This window comes from Monodon monoceros, unplaced genomic scaffold (genome assembly GCF_005190385.1).
Source record: "Monodon monoceros isolate NGI ecotype Baffin Bay Population unplaced genomic scaffold, NGI_Narwhal_1 Super_Scaffold_18, whole genome shotgun sequence".
NCBI lineage: Eukaryota > Metazoa > Chordata > Mammalia > Artiodactyla > Monodontidae > Monodon > Monodon monoceros.
Window position 1 is genome coordinate 128,627,287 of NW_021703774.1, and position 27,957 is coordinate 128,655,243.

General features: G+C 36.4%; 1 protein-coding gene across 4 annotated transcripts in view; it reads left to right on the forward strand.

Moving 5' to 3' along the window:
* Nucleotides 1-499: 499 nt before the first annotated feature.
* The window catches only part of TM2D1 (TM2 domain containing 1), a 141,983-nt gene continuing 114,525 nt past the window's right edge, over nucleotides 500-27,957 (forward strand). For all 4 annotated transcript variants that reach the window (XM_029230178.1, XM_029230179.1, XM_029230181.1 and 1 more), the window contains exons 1-4: nucleotides 500-681; nucleotides 2,616-2,689; nucleotides 12,567-12,675; nucleotides 22,566-22,657. In XM_029230178.1, coding sequence (XP_029086011.1) covers nucleotides 500-681; nucleotides 2,616-2,689; nucleotides 12,567-12,675; nucleotides 22,566-22,657 — 457 coding nt within the window. The remainder of the gene's footprint in view (nucleotides 682-2,615; nucleotides 2,690-12,566; nucleotides 12,676-22,565; nucleotides 22,658-27,957) is intronic.

Sequence of the window (27,957 nt, forward strand, 5' to 3'; positions counted from 1 at the left end):
TGATACAGTCCTCAAGATCAATTTGTACCAGCCTTCCAAAAAGTTCTTCTCTAAGACAACAAGGAGGCCATCATATCATAGTAAGAGCACAGTTTCTGAAATCGGGCCAACATCAATTCTATTCCAACTCAGTAACTAAGGCCAACATGTTCTTTAGCGTCTTTGAGTCTGGTTCGTTATCTGTAAACCCAAATCCTACCAGACTAACAGAGATAATGTTTATAAAGGGTTTATCGAATTGCCGGGCGCCGCTGGCACTTTTGCTGATGTTAAAGCCACAGCAGGATTAGCTTGCGAGGAAGCCGTGGACGGAGGTCAGCTGATTCTCCAAGAGAGCTGCCTCCTTCTGATTCTCAAAGACCAATCGAAGCTCTCCCAGGTGATTCCGCAGGCCTAGAGGGATGACCTGCCTCTAACGGATGCACGGTCCCTTTAAGAGCCTCACTCCCGACGCCGCCAGACTCCCAGCTTCGCCTAGGCGAAGGCGGAACCGGAAGTTATGGGGGATGCGCCGGTCCCCAGCATGGCGGCTTCTCGGCCCTCAGGGCCGGTTGCTTCTGAGACTGCTGCTGCTCGGCTCCTGGCTGTACTGTGGGTCGTGTCAGTAACCACGGGACCTTGGGGAGCTGCCGCCGGCGGTGGCGAAGAGTCACTTAAGTGCGAGGACCTCAGAGTGGGACAATATCCTCTGTGAGGAGCCCCCCCCATGGGGCGAGGTAGATTCGGGGTCGAGAGTGGGTCGCGGCTCTCAACACGGGCTAAGGTTTTACTGAAAGGAAAGGTGACCTGTGTCCTTTAATGACCGAGGGACCTCAGGCGGTGAAGAGAGATGTGGGGCTGGGACGGACAGAGGCTATCCTGTGTGATTTCCTTGGGATTTTACTGATCGTTGATGCTTCCTCTTGTGATCCCCCTTTCTTTTTTAAAAATTCATTTTTTTAACCGGTGGGTTTATTTGTTCAAACACATTGACACTGAAGTATGTTAGGCCATGTTTTTAAGCATTGGAATTAAGTTAAAAGGCTGATGGACCCTGCCCTGGAAATTTGCCGACTTCGGGGAAGACAAGTACAGTAATTAATAACGATATAGCCAATGTATGTTGCCCATTTATTGTTAACTTTACATTTATTACCTTATACTATCTCGACCTACATGAGATCCCAGACTGCAAGGGGGCAAATTCCTGCTCCGCTTTGTAGCCGTGGACAAATTATTCGAACTGTGTTTTATCATGAGTAAAAATATAGATAACAATGCTACCAACTTAAAGGTTTGTTGTGATAAATTAGTACAGGTAAGTCACTTAGAACAATGCCTGGCACATAGTAGGGGCTATGTGTGTTAGCTGTTTGCTTACTGATGAGAAAACAGGCTGGAGGAGTTAAGTAGATCTGTTCATTGCAGCGGCTCTGATAAGTGGAGGAGGATATGAAATGGGAGTTACATTCAAATTAAAATAGGTAATTTTGTACAAAATTAGACAGTTTCATACAAGTTGTAGAACAGAAAAATTAATAGAAGCCGGAGATATAAAAAAGATTCTATGAGAAGAAATCTTAAAATTAAGAAAATTCGATAGTATTTTTAAGAGTTGAGGAGAGGCCGCCATTATTAAATTTTTACAGAATAGCTCTAATTTGCTGATTACCATTATGCTAGGAGTTTGAGAATCACTGACCTAGTAAGTTGAGTCCCTTTCTTGGCAAAAATGTCGGGGTGATTATTTCTAATAAAATAATTGAGCAGTATGAAGAGTTGTGCTTTTTGAAACTTAGAAGTGCCTGAGCATACAAGATGATGTTAACTGGAAAATGTTTTTCCTCGCATAAAGATGAGATTTCCAATAGTGATTCAAAAACCCTAAAGAGGTGTCAGACTCTGTCTCCAGAGACATCCTGTGAGTACCTTACTTATCTCGTATTAGTGTCAATAAAATTTTTAGGAAACAGAACCCCGACCCCCAAGTGTTGTGAACATCTATGAGAAGATAATTATTACATCCATTTACAAAACCTTAAAATCCTGTTGGGGAGACCATGTAGACCCGCCTAAAACAACCATCTTCCTCGCAGTCTGATGGAAAGCACCCTCGGCTTGGAATCAGGAAATCTGATTTTACTACCTGTCACTCATACCACTTTGGATAAATCACTCAAACCTTGAGCATCAGTTTGCTTCAGTAATGTGGGGATAATAGTATCTACATCACAGGGTTATTTGTGTTACATGAAATTATGTATATGGTAATACTTGGGGCCTGTGAATAATTTCAGTCAGATATCTGGAAACTGATTTTTTTAACTTGAAGTTCTCTTATATAATTTGGTAAAGATTTTTATTTTCTTTTTTTTGTGTGCTTTGTGTTTAAACCCTGACTGATGTTCCATGCATAGCACCCTCTGCTAGAGTTTTTAATACAATTTTCCTGTAATAAGTTAATATTCAGGTATTATTTAGTGACACTAAAAGTATACCTGTGCTTGTTGACTTGGACAAACTAACAGCCTCTTTTCACATGTGAATATAATCATAAGTATATAAGATGACATGTTAAAGACAAGATGATAATGTTTTGTATTGGAATGTAGTTCATATTTCCTTAACTTTTCTACATATATTTGTAAAGATCCAAAAATAAATGATGCTACACAAGAACCAGTTAACTGTACAAACTACACAGCTCATGGTAAGACTTGCAGAAACATGTTTTTTTAAATAATTTTTAAAACATTATTTCATAGATGAATGTGTGATCGCTAACAGTAATTAATAAATGTGTTTTTTCTTGATTTACAACATTATTATTATTCAGTTTTCAGAACAACTTAATATTGGAGAACTGGCTAGGGGTTGTTAATATTTAATTTAAAAAATAATCTTATTCTATTAATTATATAAACTGAGTTTTTTATTTTCATTCATTTTTTTAAAAAACCTTTAGAATAATTTATATAGCTTTCTTGTTGCCCTTTATTTATCAAGTTATGTTTTACAAAGATGCTTCTTTAGACTTTTAATTACTCAAAGAGAACTTGAAATGAGACTTTTAGTCCAATAAGGTACAGTGAGGCGCTATATCACCCATATCATGCGCTTGTAAAATATACTTAGGTACATCCTAAGTGTGAAAAGAATACGGTAAAGATTTGAAGTGTGCATCAGTTTTTTCTTAGACGTTTTGGTAATGGATAACACCCTCAACCTAATGATTTGGGGGAGCTTCTGTTATTCCAAAAAATACGTAATGCTAGATAAAAATTAATAAGTTGTTTAGCCTTCTAAAGGGTTATATGTTGGAAAGGAGGCAGATAGATGTAAGTTGGAGCTATTTGGATTTGGCATTCTTATTTGACATGGTACATAATGATGGTCAATACCTAGTATTATTTTGAGAAAAGAACACCTATTGAATATATACTGATTGTTTTATTGTTTAGACAGGAAATAAGGCAATAATTGATGTTTTCTTTATAAATGAAAGCTACTAAACAGATTCATTTTGGAAACCAGATTAAAGGGATTTTTTTAACTGCAAAAAACTTTCAGTTTTTCAAAATTATCTTATAGTCAAATAACTGAGCTCTTGATTATGAATTTGTATATATTTTTAAAAGATCTCCCTTCTCTTTTTTATCCCTTTATATTTTGACACACTGTTAGCCCCATTCTAGTCAGCAGAGATATTTGAAAGTAAATTGTGTTAAACTTTTATAACAGATGTTTTGCTACTATTCTGGAGTAATGAAATTTTATCATATAAACAGTAATAGGTTATATATATGATTTTTATAGTAAATATTGCTCAATATGTGTACATTTATTTAATTTAGTTGTGTTAGACTTAAAGGAACTTTGCACGGAATCCCCTCCTTTTTAAATTGCTTTATAAGTATATTCTGATTTGCCTGTGTTACAGTTCAGTCTTTTATATTGTGCTCTCAGAATACAGAGAATAGTGTTAACACACATAAAGAACAATGAGCTTTCAGATATTCAACCACATATATGAAATATGTTGGAAATCTGTGAATACTATTGTGACTGAGGTCACTTTAAACTAGGAATCAGGCAGCCAACCATCTCAAAAAAGCCTTTTCTAGTCTGCAGAATTCTTTGTACGTATGAGGATTTTGAAGGAAATTATACAACTAAAAAGAATAGTTTCTGACCAAAAAGAGCTCTGCCCTCCAGTCAGGTGTCTCTTTTGTAAAATAAGTTTGAATCCACTTAAGTAATTATTGCTAAATAAGTTTATAAACAACTACAAAATCAAATGATCAGACTGCTAGGAAGTATAAAAGGACTTGGAGGTGTTATGGTCACGTTGTGACCTGTCAGGTAAGTTATCATAGATGATGTAAGTGGAGAGCTGCAGAAAAATAAAAGGAAGGCTTTCTATGTACAGGAATGGTATGGTTATTCATTTGGAGAGAATAAACCATAAGTGCCTAACAATCTGGAAATACATATAAAATGTTATAAATTAATAAATAAATGACTTTAGATTATTATTATGACTTTAAAAAGAAAATAAAGTTTCTGAGACAAATATGAGTTACAGGGCTTCTGCATGTGGATTATAATTTATGCATGACCCAGAAGTGTTCAGTCAAGATCTGGGATAGGTTCTACCAGCCCAGCCCTCATGAGGCTATGTCTGTCCACAGGATGCTTTTTTTAATTGTCCTTTTTAGAACACGCAAGACTAGTGGAGTGGCTGTGGTGAGTCACTTCTGAGTGCTGATCAGAGAGGACATCAAAATGACCCTTGAAACATGCTTTTTGGTCCTGACGTAGGAATATATTAGAGTTGTGAAAAGTGTGATCTCTCTCGTTTCTCGAGCCAAAATTTTTCTTCTGTCTTTTTGAGTATATGAAGGACTATTGCAGAATCCTCAAACTAAGTTTAATTTTCTTAAACTATACTTTGTAGTAAGGAATGAGTGGGTGGAATGTTTTACAGAGAGGGGAGTTTGGAGGTAGTAAGAATTGGGACCAAAGGCAAAGGAGATTCAACTATGACAATAAACTGTGTGGTCTTAAAATGGTTACCAGTTAGCCCAACCAGTTAACACGCATCTTTATTTATTGAGAAATTATTTGTAATAGTTTAATAATTAAATTTAAATAAGTAAATGGATCAAAACAACTAACAGTGAACATTTGTATTATAAACTATTTATTATTGAGAAATTTATTTATTGAGAAGTTATTATATGGGAGGCTTCTGCTAAATGGTATAGATGATACATAAGACAATCTCTGCCCTCAAGGAGTGTTCTGTCTAGAACATATATATACATAAAGACATACATAAGCAAGTGTTTTTAATTTTCTGAGTAGTGAAATATAAAAGTATTTAAACTCCATTTCCAGAAATTTTGCTCTGGTCCTTTGGCAGAAGGTCTTTTTCATTAAGATGTTATTGAAGTATATATACAGAAAAGTACACTTAAATATAACTCAAATAAACTTTCACAAACTGAGCACACCTGTGAATGCTTCCAGATTAAGAAACAACCTTACCAACATGCTGGGACTCTGCCCCATGCTCTCTTACAGCCACTACCCTGCCTCAATGATAATTATTATCCTAACTTCTAATAGCATAAATTAGTTATGCAAAGGGTGTGTTATTTTTAAACTTTTTATTTGGAGATAATTTCAAGCTTACAGAAAAATTGCAAGAATAGTACAAAGAACACCCATACACCCTCTCCCAAGATTCACCCATTGTTAAACATTATCCTTCTGGCTTTATCATTGTGCACTCATGCATGCTCTCTGTCTCTCTCTGAATTTGTGTATATATGTTTTGTCCGTAAATATGTTTGTGTGTGTTTTCTAAGAATAGAGATATTCTCCTGACATAACCACAGTTCAGTTGTAAAACTTGAGTAAATTCAGTGTTAATGCACATACTTTACCATCCACGTTCTGATTTTGTCAAATGACCCAAATAAAGCCTTTATAGCATTTTCCCCCAGTACAGGATCCCAAGATCAGGTTTTGCCTTTAGTTTTCCTTAACTTGGAATATTTCCACAGCTTTGTCTTTCATGATACTGACAAGTTTGAAGACTACAGTCCCCTTTATTTTAATAGAATATTCCTCATTTGGGATTGTCTGATATTTCCTTACAACTAGATTTAGGTTCTGCATCCCAGCATGGAAAATTACATAAGTGATGGCGTGTCCTCTGCATCTCACAGCTGAGGGACGTGATATCCATCTCCCTCTCACTGATGATGTTAAGTGTTGATCACTCAGTCTTTTCAATTAAATATTTTTTCCTTTGCAACTAATAAACAGTCTTTGATGAGACTCATTTAGACCATGCAAATATCCTATCCCTCATCAAAAATTTCCCCTAGACTTAGCATCCATGATGATTCTAGCCTGAATCATTTTTTTTTGGCTGTGCCGCAAGGCATGCAGGATCTTAGTTCCCTGACCAGGAGTTGAACCATGCCCCCTGCAGTGGAAGCACAGAGTTTTAACCACTGGACTGCCAAGGAAGTCCTCCGAATCATTCTTTTACTGTGATAGTTGCAAAATGATGATTTTCCAATTCCAGCACTTCCAGAGGAGAGGTGTCTTTTAACACTAGAAATATGAAGATAGGGTTGGCTCTTACCAACTTTATCTTTTGCTTTCACCCAAATTCTAGATTGACACATTTAATTATCTGGTGATTACACAGTATAACCTGTTACAGAAATCATAAATAAAAGAGTCTGACCCTCTTATATGACAGATCAGATCAGAGTGCAGAGGCATGATGTTAACTGGAGTAGGGTCCCAAACCACCTCCTCTCTAGGTCAGTCCATTTTACTGTGATGAAACTTCATTGATTATTTTATTTCTAGTTTAGCTTTTTCGTATTTAAAAAACGGTGCTGCTTTTTATAATTGAGAAATAACAGTGTACCATGCTTAAATTGATGCCATCTAAATCCTAGACATTAGCCAGAGCCAAACATTTTGCAAGAAAACTGCAAATGGAATAGTTTTCAAGCTTCTGGCATGTTGCTTAATTTTGTCAACTAGTTAACATTTATTGGTAACTGGCTTCCTTAATCTCATCATATTGATTTATTTTTGCTTGTTCCTGATATCAGTGTAAGCATGGCATTATCATGGTGTAATGAAAAGAGTACTGATTAAAAGTGATGAGTTAGCCTAGGACTTGTAGAATATTACCTATTTATGACACTGGTGAGCTCATTTAATTTCTTGGAACCTCAGTTTTTCTGTTTGCAAAAGGAAGAAAAGAAAAAGGAGCATATTACTAGTTCTGCCTACTTAATAGTTTTTTTTAATAAATAAGGCTCGGGCTTCCCTGGTGGCGCAGTGGTTAAGAGTCCGCCTGCCAATGCAGGGGACACGGGTTCAAGTCCTGGTTCGGGAAGATCCCACATGCCGCGGAGCAGCTAAGTCCGTGTGCCACAACTACTGAGCCTGTGCTCTAGAGCCTGCAAGCCACAACTACTAAGCCCACATGCCACAATTACTGAAGCCCGTGCCCACCTAGAGCCTGCTCACCACAACAAAGAGCAGCCCTCGCTCGCCGCAACTAGAGAAAGCCCGCGCACAGCAACGAAGACCCAACGCAGCCGGGAAGGAAGGAAGGACTCCTTTAAAAAAAATAAAGTAAGGGTCAAATGAAATCATTATAAAATATGTAAAAATGATTAAATTCTAGGGTTGTAGGCATCTATTGAATAGATTAATTTCATTTCACAAAATCTATTAAATTTACAGCCACTCACGTGTTATATTCATTCCTCGTGTCAGCTTCATTCTCTTAGTCTTCTCAGTGTTGAAGTTCTCTAATTTCCTAGAGTAAGGAAGTTGAACACTTTCTCTAGCCAAGCATCATGCTTTACATACCATATGCTTTTAATATGTGTATAATAGCATTACAAGGGTCTTATTCCCATTTCACAGATTACAAAACAAGGTTCAGTGAGGTTTTGTAACTTGCCCAAAAGAACATACTAGTTAAGTGACAGAGTTTGGACTTAAGCACAGATTTGTCCCATTCTAAAGTATTGCTTTTTGGAGTTTTCTATCAGTTGAAACAAATCGGATCAGTCTCAATGTTGCTCTTTAATATTTTCTCATGTTATCTCACTATACTGGGAGCGGCAGCTCATCCATCCTCATTAAAGTACATAATTTTCATCCCTTGAAATAATTAGCTCATACTTCTGTCAAACTTCTCCAGAATTATTGTAGCAATGTGGTTTCCCCTTCACTCTGGTACTTCCACTATTTGTATCTTTCCTGAGGTTCTAAGCCTAGATCGTTGGGCATTTTTCTCTCCTTTATCTGTCTCATTAAATACAAAGCAGCTCATATTGAATACAAATCATTTCTTATATTAGAAATGATACAATAGCATTGAAAACTAAAATTGTCAAAATATAGGAGTTTGAACAATAGTATCCAACCAAAAAATAGCTATGATTTCTTAGTTTTTAATATTTTTATAAAGCATTTTTACAACTCACCTATAAATGTTTGATCTTCCAAATTTTGTACAAGAACCTGTAATCTCAAAAAATAGTACATTTCTGTTAGGCAAGGTATATTGGACAATAACCCCAATGGGTATCATAGTGTTTTCTATTGCAACTATCTCTTTAAGATCTAATTTTAGATAGTCTGCAGGAAGATCTAACAAGGCTATAAGGCAGGAAAGTGACAGCTTCAAACTGAGCAAGTACAAGGTAGTAATACATTTAGAGGAAAATTACCCAAAATTTAGTAATAGAATTCTGTTTTATTGCACAATTTTCCAATCCAGAACTTACTACTTTGAGGATTTGAAAAAGAATTAAAGGTGTTATTTGAAGAAAAACTTGCGTCTATCTATAGATCTTCCCGCAGGTCACTTCTTTGTGGAGCTGGAATGGTCTTCACCAAGGCAAAAAACTTTAATTTTTTAAACCAGACATTGCTTTGACTTATTTACATGCCTGATGCCTTAACTGGAGTACATGTACTCCTGGGGGTGGACAAAGCTTTCCAAGAGGTAAACAGATATAGATGAATTAGTTTTCTAGGGCTGTTAGTAATAGTGTTACAAACTGGATGGCCTAAAACAGTAGATGTTTACTGTCTCTGGAGGCTAGAAGTCTGAAATCAAGGTGTTGGCAAGGCCATGTTCCCTCTCAAACTCTGGGTAGAATTTTTTGTTTCCTCTTTCGAGCTGCTAGGGGTGGCCGGCAATCCTTGGCAGTCCTCGGATTGTAACCTAATCAATCCTAGTTTCTCTCTCTCTCTTTTTTTTTTTTTTTTTTTGGCCATGCTGCATAGCTTGTGAGATCTTAGTTCCCGACCAGTGATTGAACCTGGGCCCCCGGCAGTGAAAGCCTCGAGTCCTAACCACTGGACCACTAGGGAATGCCCCACATTAGTCTAATCTCTGCTTCTGTCTTCACATTGCATTCTGCCTGTATGTCTTCACATCATCTTCTCCCTGTGTATGTTCAGTTTTCCCTTTTTTAAGGATACCGGTCTTATTGCATTAGGGCCCACCCTAATGACCTCATCTTAACTTCGTTAAATTTGCAAAGACTATTTCTAAGCAAGGTAACATTCTGAGGTACTGAGGGTTAGGACTTCAACATATCTTTTTGGGAGGGTACAATTCAGCCCACAACGTGTCTTTAAAATAATCAATTTCCAGATCGTCAGTTTTTATATGTGTATTTTTTCCTACAGTTGATGTAAAATTTCTGAATTTTAAAGAAGAGCCCTTTCATATTCTTGGTTGGATCATAGTGGCTATCAAAAAGCTGTGGTATTTAGATTCCATTTTAAAGAATGCTATAATATTTCAATACTAAGGGCAGTATTTACAGTATGCTGGAAATAATATTTTTCCCAACAATTTAAACCCATGGTGAAAAATTTTAAAAAGTTATTTTAGGGAGCGTGTGAGCCACATTTTTTGAAGACCACTGATCTACAGCAGTTTTTCAACCTTAGTACTATTAATGTTTGGGACTAGATAATTCTTTATTGTGAGAAGGCTGTCTTGTGCATTGTAAGATGTTTAGGAGCATCCCTGGCCTCTACCCACTAGATGCCAGTAGGAGCTTCCCAGTAGTGACAACCAAAAATGTTTCCAGACATTGCCAGATATCCCCTGGAAAGCAAAATTACTTTCCATCATTCCCTCATCATAGAAATAGAGCATACTGATCTCCTTTCAATTGGTAACATAGAATATATATTAGCATTTCAGATGTATGTTAATCTCGGTTTTGAGTTGTCTACTATATAGCTCCAGTCAAAAGCATGACCTAAGATGGCAGATTGAGAGATATAACTTAAGGGACATGATAATAATTCATTCACAAAAGTCAGTAAGTTTTATCCCTATATCAAGGCAGATGGCAAAACAACTACATATAAATCATGTGTTAACTTTTTCCCCATCTCTGTAGATGTTAACATTATAAGCTCTTGCTTATATCTGGAGTCAGTGTGAGAAATGGCTATGTGGAAAACTTTTCTCTACTGTTCTAATAAAGTTCTAGTTGAGGACCTTCTCTATTACATTCTCTTACCCTTGTGTCATGAACCAAACCAAATTCCCACAGTGGTTTAGAGGTGAATTGGTATGCTTTCTTTCAGTTATATCACAGTAGCTCTGTAAAGCTTTTTGCCTTAACTACCAGGAATCTCTGAGCTACATTGGTGGTCGGTTATACTGTCTTCCCTTAGTTGTTTCCCAGTATAATTATTTCTTAACTCTCCCTCCTCCCTTAATCTTATTACTTTTTTTCTTGTTTAAATGGTTCTCAGTTGTATTGAACCTATCTATGCCTTTTAGCATAAGCACCTCCTTGTGTTGGAAATGTAAATACATTAAATAAATAAAGTTTATGGGACGGTATAGATTGAACTATCAATAACACACAGAAGGGTGCAAAGTCATTATAGAGGTTTTTTCCTGGCCTCATTCTCTCAGTGTACTACTCTGGCATAAAAAAAGGACAGTGATTTGTTGAAAATCTTAAGATAATTATAGACAGAAAATAAATACCATTTTTCTCTCATAATAAAACTCTGGAGTCTGTGGGGGTTTTTTTGTTTGTTTGTTTTAGACCATTAGACCAAGTTCTGTTTTCATTTTCTCAAAAAAAAAAAACCCACTGTAATTATTGTTGCTAAACATAGAGATAAGCATTTACTGAAACTAGCCTAAAAACATTAGTACCTTTTAGTCAGAAACAATGAAGGAGGAAAAGGCACTAACATTTATTGAATGCCTACTAAATGCTGGCCTTACACTAGGTATTTTGTATCACATTTAATCCCCACAATAGTCTTATTATGATCTTAGTGCTATTTTTATCTACAAGGAATCCAAGGTTCTGAAACAGGCAATGCACAGATAGGTCATTCTTATTCCAAAGTTCTAGCTCTTTGTTTTTTAAATAAATTTGTTTATTTATTTTTGTCTGCGTCGGGTCTTTGTTGCTGCGCGTGGGCTTTCTCAGTTGCGGTGAGCGGGGGCTACTCTTCGTTGCAATACATGGGCTTCTCATTGCGGTGGCTTCTCTTGTTGCGGGGCATGGACTCTCAGCACACGGGCTACAGTAGTTGTGGCACGCGGGCCCAGCAGCTGTGGCTCGCGGGCTCTAGAGCACAGGCTCAGTAGTTGTGGCGCGTGGGCTTAGTTGCTCTGCGGCATGTGGGATCTTCCCGGACCAGGGATTGAACCCGTGTCCCCTGCATTGGCAGGCGGATTCTTAACCACTGCACCACCAGGGAAGTCCCCAGAGTTCTAGCTCTTTACATGATGTGCCATAAAGACTTCAGGACAGTGCCTGCCTAGCACATAGTAAGCTCTATAAGTGTTACTGCCTCGTATTATCATGTCATTTGGAGTATGAATAAAGATCAAAATTACTAAATACTGAGATAATACACTACATCAAATCCTAGAGGGAATAGAGAAACAAAAAACAAATTCTATACATTTAGAATAAATGAAAGTAATTTATTTAGAATAAAGAGGAATCTTAGTTTATTGTAGCCATCATCTATAAGAACTTTATAAACTGAAAATATAAAATCAGATTATGTTAAATTTAATGAATTACCTAATGAGATACCAACAAAAATTCGAGAAGTATTCTTTATCCTAGAGATGAAGTAAAGGATAGTAATGTGCAATTCTTCCCTTGTTACCTTTGTCAGAGGCAGGAGATTGAACTTGATGGGTCATGCATCTAACTCAGTGTGGCAATTGTTATGCTTTTGTGTTCAGACTACTCTATCATATTATCTGTATCTTTTTTTTGTTTTTATTTTTTTATCTGTATCTTATCTTGTACATGAGTGTGTGTGTGTATATATATATATATGTATATAAAATGTAGCTTTTCCTATCTAAATTAAAGTATATCATGTTATATTGGGAGGTGGTTTGTTTTAACATTATATTTTCTTATGTGTATTGCTAGCCTTAGGAAAAAACATAATTGCATACTTTTCCACAAGAAAAAAAATAATGGATTTTTGCTTTTTTCTGCCTTTAGTTCCATGTTTTCCAGCACCTAACATAACTTGTAAGGATTCTGGCGGCAATGAAACACATTTTACTGGAAACGAAATTGGTTTTCTCAAGCCCATATCTTGCCGAAATGTGTAAGTACCTACCTTACTGAAGCTAAATTTTCAGATTACTTGCCTATGTTGTATCTTGACTGAATGGAGTGAAGAGGAAAAGAGTTAATTTGTAAGGAGAATCCTGCACTATTATAATTTATACCTTTTTGCTTTTGTCAGAAAATCTCTATTTTAAGTGTGCATATTGTTATATATATATGCAGTTCACCAACCAAGTAAAGCTCAGTAGTTCACTATGTGGGATAAATAGAATGAATGGCTTCATGCCATGTCAGTTCAGCCAGTTTTTGCTACCAAATGGCTTATGAAAAAATTCTGTTTTCAAAATTTGGGGGCTTTCTCGAGTGCAAATAAGGGATTGTGTACCTATAGTATTAAAAGAATGCTAATTAGTAATCATTTGCATTTTGAAACTTGGTTTCATTATTTGTAATAGGTTTGGATGATAAATGGTAATGTTAAACAGAATTCAAAAGTTAGTTTGGTATATTAAGACAAATGGTTTTATTTTGTTGGGAGTATTCTTTGTTTAAAGGACTTTTAAGTTTGCTATTTATTTTTGCTCCAGTAAAGCTAACAGTTTATTCTTATGTTAATGCTTTGTCCTGAAAACATGATTTAATTTTACCCATTTTTATTAATTGTTGGCATTATATTTTTATCTTTTACTGTATGTTGTTGCATTTTATATGATGGCACCTATTTTGCAGTTATATCAAAAAACAACCACTATTTGACTGTTTCTGCAAGTTCTATTAGAATTCTTAGAAATTACTATTAGAGTCTTTTTTTTTTTTTTTTTGACCCTACTTCACTGAGTTAATGAGGGGCTTTAGATTCTATCTTGCTGTGTAATCCAATCACTTTAAGCTTCTTGGGTTCCAAGATTGCTCATAAGTAAAGTAAAAATTGTTAAAGGGAATTATTTCCAAAGTACTTAGATATGGTTTAGTCAGTTTTTAGATTTATAGATTGATGTTTCCAAATGACAAATAATTTGTTAAGTGTTGGTCCAAGGTTATAATACAACAACTAAGAAAATCATCTTTTAAGAACAGCTAACCATTCAGGTTGGACGTTGCAGGTTCATATTACCTATAATGGTCACACCACAGTGATCTGCCACTTAATTTCCAAATTAACTCTGATTTTCCTTTTACTGTCTCTGAGTAGTTAGGCTCAATGCAACTGAGCTGTACTAATCATGTTCACAAGACATTGATTTCAATTGTGATAGGAAATATAACTATCAAGGAAACTAGATACTCCAAGTCTACTGGCCAACTTATTCCCCTCCTGTAGTAAAGTCTACAATTCCAAAATAGAATTTGCTTGATGAGCATTGAATCAGAACAAGGGGAGTTAGATTGATGGATAATTTTAATAAGTCACAAAAGTAACATAACCTGTCAGTAAAGACTCACTGACAAATTCTTAATTCATTGAGTGTCCCTTTTCCAGTTTACATATTTTCCTTCTCCTGTAGGCATATCCTTTTATAATATTGATACTTGACTAGAACTCCATCTCAATATTGCAGATATAGCCATTCTATAATGTATTCTTCAGCAACTGAAGTCTAGTAACTATGTCTGATTGGTTACCGACTCACACACCTATTTATACTGGCCATCTGCATTAGTTGGAGCAGCCTGTTGTAACAAATGTCTTAAGAATTTCAGTGACTTAACACAGTAAAAGTTATTTCTCACTCACATCATAGTCCAATTTGTGTTGCCTTGGGGCTCTGGATGGGGTGAAGGGAGTGGTAGTTGCTCCATGCAGTCATGCGGGCTCTTGTGCTTTCATCTTGTAGCTTTGCTCCCTCTAGTCCTTAGAGTCCTTTCCATTCAGCCAGCAGATGGAAAGTGGAGAAAAAACCCCTGCAGGAATGTTTTATTGGCCAGACATAAAATGATGGCATACATCACTTCTGTCCTCATTCCATTGGCCAAAACTAAGTGATGGCTGCACTTAACTGCAAAGTTAGCTACAGTAAACAAAGGCATATCTCAGAGATATCGTGAGTTTGGTTGCAGACCAGTGCAATAAAGCAAGTCACATGAATCATTTGGTTTCCCTGTGTACATAAAAGTTATGTTTATACTATATGTAGTCTATTAAGTGTGCGATAGCATTGTGTCTAAGAAAACCATACCTTAATTTTAAAATAATGCTGTCGGAAAAATGGTGCCGATAGACTTGCTTGATGCAGGGTTGCCACAAACCTTCAACCTGTAAAAAACACAGTTTATCTGTAAAGCACAATAATGCAAAGCACACCAAACAAGGTCTGCCTGTTGTTTCGTTGTATGTACATGAGAAAAAGAGAAATGATTTGGTAAACAATTAGACAAATCTCTTCTACACCACCAGTTTTTAGATTATCCTTTAGGATGATTTATTTAGGTAGGTAACTGCTTTTCTGATTTCATTCCCCTTACCAGCCAAGATTTTTGAGAGGCTTGTTTCTATAATATTTATCTTTTATGAATTTTTCAGTCTAATGCAGTATGGCTTTTGGCCATACTGAAATTCGCTAGCCATCTTTGTTGCTATATCAAATGGATATTTATAGTCCATATCTTAATCCTTCTACAGCATTTGGCATTCCCTTTTCTTAAAATACTTTCTTTCCTTAACTTCCAGTATAAAACACACTTCTATTTCTTTTGATTCCTATTCCTTTCCTTCTTCCTTAAATCTTGATATTCCCAAGATTATGTCCTTGGTCCTTTTCTCTGCTTCATTCATCCACCCCTTTGGTTTCTCTCACCATCTTTATATAAAGGTCCTTTCCTTCAAATCATTTCCTCCTTTGTATTAGTGAATGCAGCTGTTCTACCCAGTTTCTTAAGCAGAAACTTTTGGAGTCATTCTCCTATTCTCTCATTCCCCACATTTCTTCTGGCTGCTTTTGCCTTCTTTGTATTTCCTAATTTTGTTTCCTTTTCTCTCCCACTGCTACTATCCAGTAGGTTATAGCTTGAGTTTCTACAAAGTCTCCCAATTTATTTCTCTACTTCTAGTCTGGTGACCCATTGCAATGTAGAAGGGGCACTACTCCCCTCAGTGTAAAATCTGATGTTCTTATAATATTAGATGCATAGACAGAATCTCTGGGTTGTTTACCATCTTCCCTAACTCCCTGAAAATGTCCTGATTGTGAGTCAGTGCAAAAAACAGGATCGTAAGCAGGAGACTGACATAATCATATTTGACTTTAAAATGATAACTCCAGCTACCTTTTTATTTCTTTACTCCTCTTTGCAGCAACTCCTTGAAAGAGTTATCTAATACTTCTTTTCTTTAATTTTGTCCAACCTTTTTTTTTAATTGAGTTAACATAGGTTTGTAACATATAAGTTTCATGTGTGCATTATAATTCAACTTCTGTATACACTGCAGGGTGCTTCTCACCACATCTAGTTTCCATCCATCATCATACAATTGATCCCTTTTACCCATTTCGCCTACCTCCCACCCCCCTTCACCTCTGTGTCTACCAGTCTGTTCTCAGTTTCTATGTGTTTGTTTTTGTTGTTCATTTACTTTTTTTTTATATTCCACATATGAGTGAAATCATATGGTATTTGTCATATTTGTCTTTCTCCATCTGACTTATTTCACTTAGCACATGGCACTTAGCACGTAGACCTCAAGGTCTATGCATGTTGTCACAAGTAGTAAGATTGTGTCTTTTTTTTTTTTAATGGCTGACTAGTATTCTTGTATATATATACACCATATCTTCTTTATCCACTCATTCATTGGTGGGCACTTAGGTTGTTTCCATATCTTGGCTATTGTTAATAATGCTGCAGTGAACATTAGGATGCATATATCTTTTTGAATTAGTGTTTTCTTATTCTTTGGATAAATACCCAGAAGTGGAATAGCTGGATCATATGGTAGTTTTCTCCATACTATTTTTCTTTTCTTTTCTTTTTTTAAAATAAATTTATTTATTTATTTTTGGCTGTGTTGGGTATTCATTGCTGCGCGGGCTTTTTCTAGTTGTGGCGAGCAGGGGCTACTCTTCGTTGCGGTGCATGGGCTTCTCATTGCGGTGGCTTCTCTTGTTGTGAAGCACAGGCTCTAAGTGCATGGGCTTCAGTAGTCGTGGCACGCGGGCTCAGTAGTTGTGGCTCACGGGCTCAGTAGTTGTGGCTCACAGGCTCTAGAGTGCAGGCTCAGTAGTTGTGGCACACAGACTTAGTTGCTCCGCAGCATGTGGGATCTTCCCAGACCAGGGCTCAAACCTGTGTCCCCTGCATTGACAGGCAGATTCTTAACCACTGCACCACCAGGGAAGTCCATCCATACTGTTTTTCATAGTGGCTGCTCTAATTTACATTTCCACCAACAATATATGGGGGTTCCCTTTTCTCCACATCCTCTCCAACATCTTGTCTTTTCTTGTTTTTATGATAATAACCATTCTAATGTGTGAGGTGATATCTCATTGTGGTTTTAATTTGCATCTCTCTGATGATTGAACATCTTTTCAAGTGCCTGTTGGCCATGTCTTAAATGGAAAAATGTCTGTTTAGATCCTCTGTCCATTTTTTAATCAGGTTGTTTTGTTTTTATTGAGTTGTATGATAGGAATTGCACTGAATCTGTAAATTGCTTTAGGTAATGTGTATTTTAACAATGTTAATTCTTCCAATCCATGAGCATGGGATATTTTTACATTTCTTTGTGTTTTCTTCAATTTATTTCAATAATGTCTTATAGTTTTTAGTATACAGGTCTTTCATCTCCTTGGTTAAACTTATTCCTAGGTATTTAATTATTTTTGTTGCAATTATAAATAGGATTGTTTTCTTAATTTCCTTTTCTGCTAGTTTGTTAGTGTATAGAAACACAACAGATTTTTGTATATTGATTTTTTTACCCTGCTGTTTTACTGTATTTGTTTATTATTTCTAATAGTTTTTGGTGGAGTCTTTAGGGTTTTCTATATATAAAATTATGTCATCCACAAATAGTGACAGTTTTACTTCTTTCTTGCCTTTTATTTCTTTTTCTTGCCTAATTGCTCTGGCTAGGACTTCCAATATTATGTTGAATAAGAGTGATGAGAGTGGGCATCCTTGTCTTGTTCCTGATCTTAAAGGGATAGCTTTCAATTTGTCACTGTTGAATATGATGATAGCTGTGGGTTTGTTACATATGGCCTTTACTATGTAGAGGTACATTCCTTCTGTACTCATTTTATTGAAAGTTTTTATCATAAATGGATTTTGAATCTTGTCAAATGTTTTTCTGAGTCTTTTGAGGTGATCATATGGTTTTTATTCATTTTGTTAATATGGTGTGTCACATTGATTGATTTGTGGATGAATCATCCTTGCATCCCTGCAATAAATCCCATTTGATTATGGCATATAATCCTTTTAATGTATTGTTGTATTTGGTTTACTAATATTTTGTTAGGGATGTTTGCATCTGTGTTCATCAGAGATATTGGGTTGTAATTTTCTCCTCTTGTGGTGTCCTTGTCTGGTTTTGGTAATGCTGGTTTTGCAAAATAAGTTAGGAAGCATCCCCTCCTCTTCAGTTTTTTGAAAGAGGTTGAAAAAGATAGGTATTAAATCTTTGAATGTTTGGTAGAATTCACCAGTGAAGCCATCTGGTCCTAGACTTTTGTTTTGGGGGAGGTTTTTGGTTAATGTTTCATCTCTTTACTAGTGATAGGTCTATTCAGATTTTCTATTTCTTACTGATTCAGTCTTGGAAAGTGGTATGATTCTAAGAATTTATCCATTTCTTCTAAGTTGTCCAATTTACTGGTATACAGCCATTCATAGTAGTCACTTATAATCCTTCATGTTTCTTTGGTATCCATTGTAACTTCTCCTCTTTCATTTCTGATTTTATTTATCTGAGTTGTCTTTTTTTGTTGTTGTGAGTCTAGCTGAAGGTTTGTCAACTTTGTTTATCTTTTCAGAGAACCAGCTCTTAGTTTCATTGATCTTTTCTATTTTCTTTTTAGTCTCTATTTCATTTATTTCCACTCTGATTTTTATGTTTTCCTTCCTTCTACTGACTTTGGGCTTTGTTTTTTCTCCTTTTTCTAGTTACTTTAGGTGTATGGTTACATTATTTGTGGTGTTTCTTGAGGTAGACCTGTATTTCTATAAACTGTCCTCTTAGTACTGATTTTGCAGTGTGTTTCCCTTAGATTTTCAGTATGTCATATTTTCATTTTCATTTCTCTTCAGGTACTTCTAAAATTTCTCCTTTAATTTTTTTCATTGATGCATTAGTTGTTCAGTAGCGTGTTGTTTAGTTTCCACATATTTGTGATTTCTCCAGCTTCTTATAATTGATTTCTAGTTTCATACCATTGTGGTCAGAAAAGATGCTTGATATGATTTCAGTTTTCTTAAACTTATTGAGACTTGTTTTGTGTCCCAGCGTATGGTTTATCCTTGAGAACATTCTGTGTGCACTTAAGCATGTGTATTCTGCAGATTTTGAATGGAATATTCTGTATACATACATCTGTTATTAAGTCTCTTTGGTCTAGTGTTTCATTTAAGACCGACTTTTCCGTCTTCTCTTTTTGTCTAGATTTTGATGTACAGGGGGTGTTAAAGTTCTTATTCTCTTGCTGTCAGTTTCTCCCTTTAGGTCTGTTAATAATGCTTTATATATATTTTGGTGCTATTTTGTTAGGTGCATATATATTAATAAATGTTATATCTTCTTGATGGGTTGTACCCTTTATCATTAGTATATAATGTCCATCCTTGCCTCTTTTTAACTTTTTTGGTTTGAAGTGTGTTTTGTCTGATATGAGTATGGCTACACCTGCTTTCTTTTGGCTGCCATTTGCTTAGAGTATCATTTTACAGCCCTTTACTTTGCACTTATATTTATCTTTAGAACTGAGATGTGTCTCCTGGAGGCAGCATATAGTTGGGTCTTATTTTTTAATCCATCCAGCCACTCTGTGTCTTTTGATTGGTGAATTCAATCCATTTACATTTATTGTGATTTTTTTTTTTTTTTTTTTTTTTTTTTTGGCCACACCCTGCAGCATGTGTGATCTTAGTTCCCCAACCTGGGATCAAACCCATGCCCCCTGAAGTGGAAACACGGAGTCTTAACCACTGGACCACCAGGAAAGTCCCCATTTAGTGTGATTATTGATATATGAGGACTTGGTATTGACATTTTATCTTTTCTCTTCTGGTTGTTCTATAGTTCCATTGTTTCTTTTTCCTTGCATTTCTGTCTGGCGTTTTAGTTTGGTGGTTTTCTATGATGTTTTTCTTAGTTTTCTCTTTTCTTATGTTTTGTGTCTCTGCACTAGATTTTTGTTTTGTTATCCTGAGATTTGTATAAATGTTTTAAATATAAAATAGTCCTTTTTCTGCTGGTAGTATCTTATCCTAATATGCCTCTACAGGTTTCATCCTTTTCCTCTTCTCCTTTTATGTTTTTGTTGTCACAAGTATGTCTCAACACAAAATGCTGTGAGTTTGTTACCAAATTGACATAGCTGTAGTTATTTTTAGTGCTTTTTTTCCCACCCTTTAACCTTTGCTGTAATTAAGTGTTTAACAACCTATTCTGATATACAGTTGCAATTTTCTGATTCTGTCTATTTATTACCTTACTCAATGTTTTGTGTACTTTTGCCTTTTCATTTCAGGTAGAAGAGCTGCTTTCAACATTTCTTGTTAGGCAGGTCTGGTGGTGATAAACTCCTCAACTTTTGTTTGTCTGGGAATGCCTTTATTTCTCCTTTCTGTCTGAATGATACCTTTGCTGTATAGAGTATTCTTGGCTTACAGTTTTAATCTTTCAATATTCTGAGTTTGTCATTCAACTCTCTTCTGGCCTGTAGAGTTTCTGCTGAGAAATCTGCTGATAGCCTCATGTGGGTACCTTTGTAGGTTATTGTGTTCTTTTTTTTTTTTTTTCCTGGCTGCCTGTAAAATTCTTTCTTTGTCATTGACTTTTGACAATTTTAATATGATGTGTCTTGGAGAAGGTCTTCTTGTTTTGAGATAAGTAGGTGTTCTGTTAGCTTCATGGGCTCGTATATCTAGTTCCATTCCCAGATTTCGGAAGTTCTCAGCTATTATTTCCTTAAATAGGCTCTCTGTTCCCTTCTCCCTCTCTTTTCTTTCTGGGATGCACATTGTCCTTATGTTGCCTTTCTAATGGCGCTGGATAGTTCTTGTAGAGTTTCTTCAGTTAAAACAAAAATCTTAGCTCTCTCCTCTTTTACCTGAATCGTTTCTCAATTTCTGTCTTTGAGTTCGCTAATTCTCTCTTCCATGTGCTCTACTGTATTTCCAACACTTTCTAATGCCGTTCTTCATGTTGTTTATTGAGTTCTTCAGCTCCATAACTTCTGTTTGGTTGTTTTTTAGAGTTTCAATCTCTTTGATAAAGTATTCCTTCTGTTCATTAATTTTATTCCTTAGTTCACTGAACCGTCTTTTCTGTTTTCTTACATATAGCTTGTTGAGTTTCTTTCTGATACCTGTTTTGAATTCTCTGTCAGTTAGACCACAGTCTTCTGTGACTTTAGTTTCTGGAGAACTGTCATTTTCTTTTTCTGATACTGTGTTACTGTGTTTTTTCATAGTGCTTGGTGAGTTGTTCCTTTGCTGGCGCGTTTGAAGTAGTGAATACCTTTCTTATTTAGGTAAACCTTTATTTACTTTGATTCTAACAGTTCAACAGGTTGGTAATTAGAGTCCTTTCTTTTGTTTTTCAGTAGGTGGCGCTATAGCATAAGTTATAGCTTAGTTTCTCTTACCTGAGTGCTTCTGGCTATATTTGAGAATTGGCACTTTCCACCCTCCATCACCTTTGCCAGAGATGTCGTCAGTGCCCTCATCATCACTGCTTGTTCCTCTGGGGTTACTGGTGCCTTGAGATGGCAGGTGCCTCTGCCATTTGTGGGGTTGCCTGGGTTGTGGGCACTGCTGTAGCGGTGAGGGAAGGGGGAATGGGTGGAAGGAGCCAGGTTTGGGTGTGCTGTGGGGGAGAGCAGAGTCACAGGTACCACTATGGCCCTCCCAGTCTTTCTTAAGCCTGTTCTGTTCTGTCTTTTGCCCTCATCGTTACCAGAATTGCTCTTGCTGAGGTCACTAAAGATCTCCTCTTGGTTAAATTTAGTAGTAAATTCTCAGGCATTCTTATGTCATTCATCAGTCACATTTGGCACAGTTGATCACTCTGTTCTTAGTACACTGTCTTCACTTGACTTTCCAAGATACCACACTCTTGGTTTTACTTCTTCCTCACTGTTAGCTCCTTCATGGTTTCTTCTCTGCTTGATATGGAAAGGTTTGTTGTACATTATTGCGACAATAGCTCACAAATGCTCCCCTACAGTCTATCTTCAGCACAGCAGCTAGAGTGATTATTTTAAAATCTAAATCAGATCACACTCCACACCTCTACTTACCTCTGCAGTAGTTTCACATATCTCTCAGAGTAAAAGACAGAGTTTTTACTTAATGATGATATTCAAGGCCTTGCGTGATTTGCCTTCTTTGCCCCCTATTATCTCTCTGACCTCGTCTCCTACTATTCTTCCCCTCTCTTACTCCACTCCTGCTGCACTGTCAGGTATGCTGCCTTTGCAACAGCGATATTTTTGGCTGGAACTCTTCCCTCAGAGGTATGGCATGGTTAAGTCACTTACTCTAGATTATAAGCTCTTTAGGCATCAGGGATCTTTGTCTCTGTTGTTCATTAATATATTCCAATAGCCTAAGATAGTGCCTGGCACTCAGTAGCCACCCAAAAAGCATTAATTGAGTGGATGAATGAACCAGTTAACAAATAATAATAATTAACAGTTTTATTTTCTGAAATGTTTACATGTTGGAAATATATGAATGTGACATTCATGTTCCAATTCTGTGCAGAAATGGCTATTCATACAAGGTGGCGGTTGCACTGTCTCTTTTTCTTGGATGGTTGGGAGCAGATCGATTTTACCTTGGATACCCTGCCTTGGGTGAGTATGTTTCATTTAAAAAAAATTCTTGTGAAACTTGTAGGTTAATGTACCTACTCTTATAGATTAAATCTCTGCATACTATTAATAGTTACAAGTTCCATGTAGCTGGAGTTGAAAGGTCAGTGTTCTTGTGTGAGTATAAAGCTAGCAATTAGCTCTGTAGTTAACTTGGATAAGAAATTGACTTTTCTTGTGTTTTCATCTTTATGAAAACACACACTCAAGATAGTGTAGTCACTAATTAGAACAGTAGACTTGAGCTGTCAATACTAGTGCTGGGCACACAGTGGATGTTCAAAAAATGTTTTATGCATAAATGCATATCTTTTCCTATCCCTCCAAAAAATGTTTGCCTTCTATCTGAACCTCTGTAAGTGTTGATTTTGGAATAGAAACTACTTCTTTCAGGAGAAGTTGGTGTTGGAACTGCAGCAGCCAGCGTGAGCTGGTGTGGAGCCTGGTTATTACCCTTAGCATCCCTCCCCATACCTTCCTCCTAGCTATAATCTTTACATTTACCATAGTTGCTAATGCTTATGAAAACTATTTACATTTGATGATAGCTTTTGTTTAAATAATACTTTCACATGCCTGCCCTTATTTACGCCTTAAAACTCTTTGAGTTTATCATCCAGTTTAAATCTTCTTTAACAGGTAGGGAAATTGTCACCAGAGAGGTTAAGGGATTTACTGACTCTGGAGGCCTTGCTTTATACTGTAACATATTTGTTGTTATCATCACTGTTTTATGGATAGCGAAATTGTCATGAGATTAAGAGATTTACCCAAGGACACTCAGCTAGTGACCTGACTTTGAACCCAAATATTCTGGCTCAAGAGATCATGCTTTATTTACTGTAGTACTTTGCTTCTGTATTAGCCCTTCACTGAGCAAATTTAAAGTTTCTGAATGCTCTGCTTTCTAGCTAGCAAAGCTAATCTTATTCTTTCCATGTTGCTACCCACCAGAGATCAAAGAGGAATTTTCATGTGGGGTTGGTGGGAATTATGTTTCTGTTAACCTTAACTGGAACTCAGTGTTATAAGGTCATAAATAGAAGTCATAGTTTAAAATACTATATACCTGAAATTTTTTCAGTTAACAAACATTTATTCAAAATTTACTTGCTGTTAAGTAAGTAATGAAGTTCTCTGGAAATAACGATGGAGATCACAGTTCATACTGGTTAGAAGAAAATAAGTAATAAATGGCAGGCCAATTTGTGCTACAGCACTGTTACAGAACTGTAGTAAAGTGCTATGAGAGCAGAGGAAAAAAGACTGATTTAGTCAGCCTTAGGATGTGAGGGAAAACTTGTTGGATGAGGGGACATTTGCACTAGGTTTTTAAGGATGAACAGATTAGAGATTTAGGGCATTACAGAACAGCATGTGCAAAAGCATAGGGTGTGAAAGAGCATATGTGCAGTGTTGAGAAAATGGTGGATAATTTAGCCTATGGTGTAGGAAGAAATGTGGCAGAACATGAAAAGTGATTGCAGAGGTAGCCTGTGGTCAGATTATAAAAGGCTTTGAGAAGGAATTTCCTGGTAGTCTAGTGGTTAGGACTCGGCGATTTCAGTGTTGTGGGCCCAGGTTCGATCCCTGGTCAGGGAACTAAGATCCCACAAGCCGTGCAGTGTGGCCAAAAAAAAAAGGCTTTGAGTGTCTTGTTCTGGAGTTTGGACTTTACCCTTTAAACATCAGAAGGCATAAAAGTTTTTAATCAGAGGAGTGTCATGGTCAGGTTTATATTTCAGGAAGATAATACTGGAGAAATTGTGGGAAATGGCTTAGAACGGAGAAAGACTGGCGGCAGAGGAAGCTAAAAAGAGATGGATGCAGTCTGGCCTGAGGGAAGGAGAAATACTATTTCTTTGAACAGTTTATTCTATGATGATTTTGAATAGTAAATATATTTAAAATATTTGGCTTAATGAGTGACTTTTTAGCTTCCTGTGATGTGTGTCAAATGAGCTGTCATGTCATATGGTCTAAGTTAATTTTTTTGACTTATTGCAGCACATAATAACATGTTGGTTTGTATATTATGATTTTCTTTTCCTACAAAATAAAACTCTAGGTTATAAAGCTCCATATAAAGCTCTGTATAGTGACTCTGGTTCGTGAATGTTAGTTCCCTGCCAGGAACTCCCTTTCTCCAACCACTGCTGCTCCAATCTATTAATTAATTTCAGTCAAAGAGAACCTTTCAGTTTGAGGCTGAGATTCTATAAACTTGCAAATGTAATTTTTACATTTGACTTTATTTCTTAGTGTAAAAATCTTTAAGTAACTTTATTATTACAACAACCTTTGGATGTTCATTAATTCAACAAGTTTTTTGACTGTTGGCTTAAGATACAACTTTCTCAAGATTGTTAAGTCTGTCACTTCTCATTCATCTGCTTCTGAATTTTCTTCCATTCTCTTTATTCTGCTGGGTTTATGGCTTTAAAATCCCTTTACTATCCTTTAATGGGGTCCTGGAGTGAGAGGAGTTAAGAGGACATGTCAATACATTATTTTTAACTGAAAGTTCTTATATCTCTTCAAGCATTCAAATATTTTTATCCCTATCTTACTTACATTTAAGCTATATAAAGGTGAAGGATTTTCATGTTTTATCAATTTAATTTAATCTAATATGTAAAATTACCGTGTTTGTAAACTTAAAACATTTAAATGTTTTTAATTAAGTTTTAATTTTTACTAAGAATCCAAGGTTAAAGAATTTTGGTATTCAATTAAAATGATTACTGCCATTTAAAAAAATTCTTAAATGGAGAATGCAATGTTGACTGGTATGAAAATAGTTACAGGTAGAGTCTAAAACGATTTTTCTTATAATCTTATTTAATCTTTCTTCATGGTAATGAAAAGCAGTGATAGTATATTTATAGATAGCTTTTTTTTTAACATCTTTGTTGGAGTATAATTGCTTTACAATGGTGTGTTACTTTCTGCTGTATAACAAAGTGAATCAGCTATGTGCATATGTATATCCCTGTATCCCCTCCCTCTTGTGTCTCCCTTCCACCCTCCCTATCCCACCCCTCTAGGTGGTCACAAAGCACTGAGATGATCTCCGTGTGCTATGCAGCTGCTTCCCACTAGCTATCTGTTTTACATTTCGTAGTGCATATATGTCAGTGCTACTCTCTCACTTTGTCCCAGCTTACCCTTCCCCTTCCCCGTGTCCTCAAGTCCATTCTCTATGTCTGCATCTTTATTCCTGTCCTGACGCTAGGTTCTTCAGAACCATTTTTTTTTTTAGATTCCATATATATGTGTTAGCATACGGTATTTGTTTTTCTCTTTCTGACTTAACTCACTCTGTATGACAGACTCTAGGTCCATCCACCTCACTACAAATAACTCAATTTCTTTTCTTTTTATGCTTGAGTAATTTTCCATTGTATATATGTGCCACATCTTCTTTATCCATTCATCTGTTGATGAACACTTAGGTTGCTTCCATGTCCTGGCTATTGTAAATAGTGCTACAGTGAACATTGTGGCACATGTCTCTTTTTGAATTGTGGTTTTCTCAGGGCATCTGCCCAGTAGTGGGATTGCTGGGTCAATGGTAGTTCTATTTTTAGTTTTTTAAGGAACTTCCATACTGTTCTTCGTAGTGGCTGTATCAATTTACATTCCCACCAACAGCGCAAGAGGGTTCCTTTTTCTCCACAACCTCTCCAGCATTTATTGTTTGTAGATTTTTTGGTGATGGCCATTCTGACCAGTGTGAGGTGATACCTCACTGTAGTTTTGATTTGCATTTCTCTAATGATTAATGATGTTGAGCATCTTCTCATGTGTTTGTTGGCAATCTGTATATCTTCTTTGGAGAAATGTCTGTTTAGATCTTCTGCCCATTTTTGGATTGGGTTGTTTGGTTTTTCCATATTCAGCTGCATGAGCTACTTATATATTTTGGAGATTAATCCTTTGTCAGTTACATTGTTTGCAAATATTTTCTCCAATTCTGAGGGTTGTCTTTTCGTCTTGTTTGTGGTTTCCTTTGCTGGGCAAAAGCTTTTAAGTTTCATTAGGCCCATTTGTTTATTTTTGGTTTTATTTCCATTTCTCTAGGGTGTGGGTCAAAAAAGATCTTGATGTGGGCTTCCCTGGTGGCGCAGTGGTTGAGAGTCCACCTGCCGATACAGGGGACATGGGTTCGTGACCCGGTCCGGGAAGATCCCACATGCCACAGAGCGGCTGGGCCCGTGAGCCATGGCTGCTGAGCCTGCGCGTCCGGAGCCTGTGCTCCGCAACGGGAGAGGCCACAATAGTGAGAGGCCCATGTACTGCAAAAAAAAAAAAAAGGTCTTGCTGTGATTTATGTCATAGAGTGTTCTGCCTATGTTTTCCTCTAAGAGTTTTATAGTGTCTGGCCTTACATTTAGGTCTTTAATCCATTTTGAGTTTATTTTTGTGTATGGTGTAAGGAAGTGTTCTAGTTTCATTCTTTTACATGTAGCTGTCCAGTTTTCCCAGTACTACTTATTGAAGGGGCTGTCTTTTCTCCATTGTATATTCTTGCCTCCTTTATCAAAGATAAGGTGACCATATGTGCGTGGGATTATCTCTGGGTTTCTGTCCTGTTCCATTGATTTCTATTTCTGTTTTTGTGCCAGTACCATACTGTCTTGATTACTGTAGCTTTGTAGTATAGTCTGAAGTCAGGAAGCCTGATTCCTCCAGCTCCATTTTTCTTTCTCAAGATTGCTTTGGCTATTCGGAGTCTTTTGTGTTTCCATACAAATTTTGAAATTTTTTATTCTAGTTCTGTGAAAAATGCCAGTGGTAGTTTGATGGGGAGTGCATTGAATGTGTAGACTGCTTTGAGTAGTATAGTCATTTTCACAATGTTGATTCTTCCAATCCAAGAACATGGTATATCTCGCCATCTGTTTGTATCATCTTTAATCTCTTTCATCAATGTCTTATAGTTTTCTGCATACAGGTCTTTTATCTCCCTTAGGTAGGTTTATTCCCAGGTATTTTATTCTTTTTGTTGCACAGGTAAATGGGAGTGTTTCCTTAATTTCTCTGTCAGATTTTTCATCATTAGTGTATAGGAATGCAGCAGATTTCTGTGTATTAATTTTGTATCCTGCTACTTTACCAAATTCATTGATTAGCTCTAGTAGTTTTCTGGTAGCATGTTTAGGATTCTCTATGTATAGTATCATGTCATATGCAAAGTGACAGTTTTACTTCTTTTCCGATTTGGATTCCTTTTATTTCTTTTTCTTCTCTGATTGCTGTGGCTGAAACTTCCAAAATTA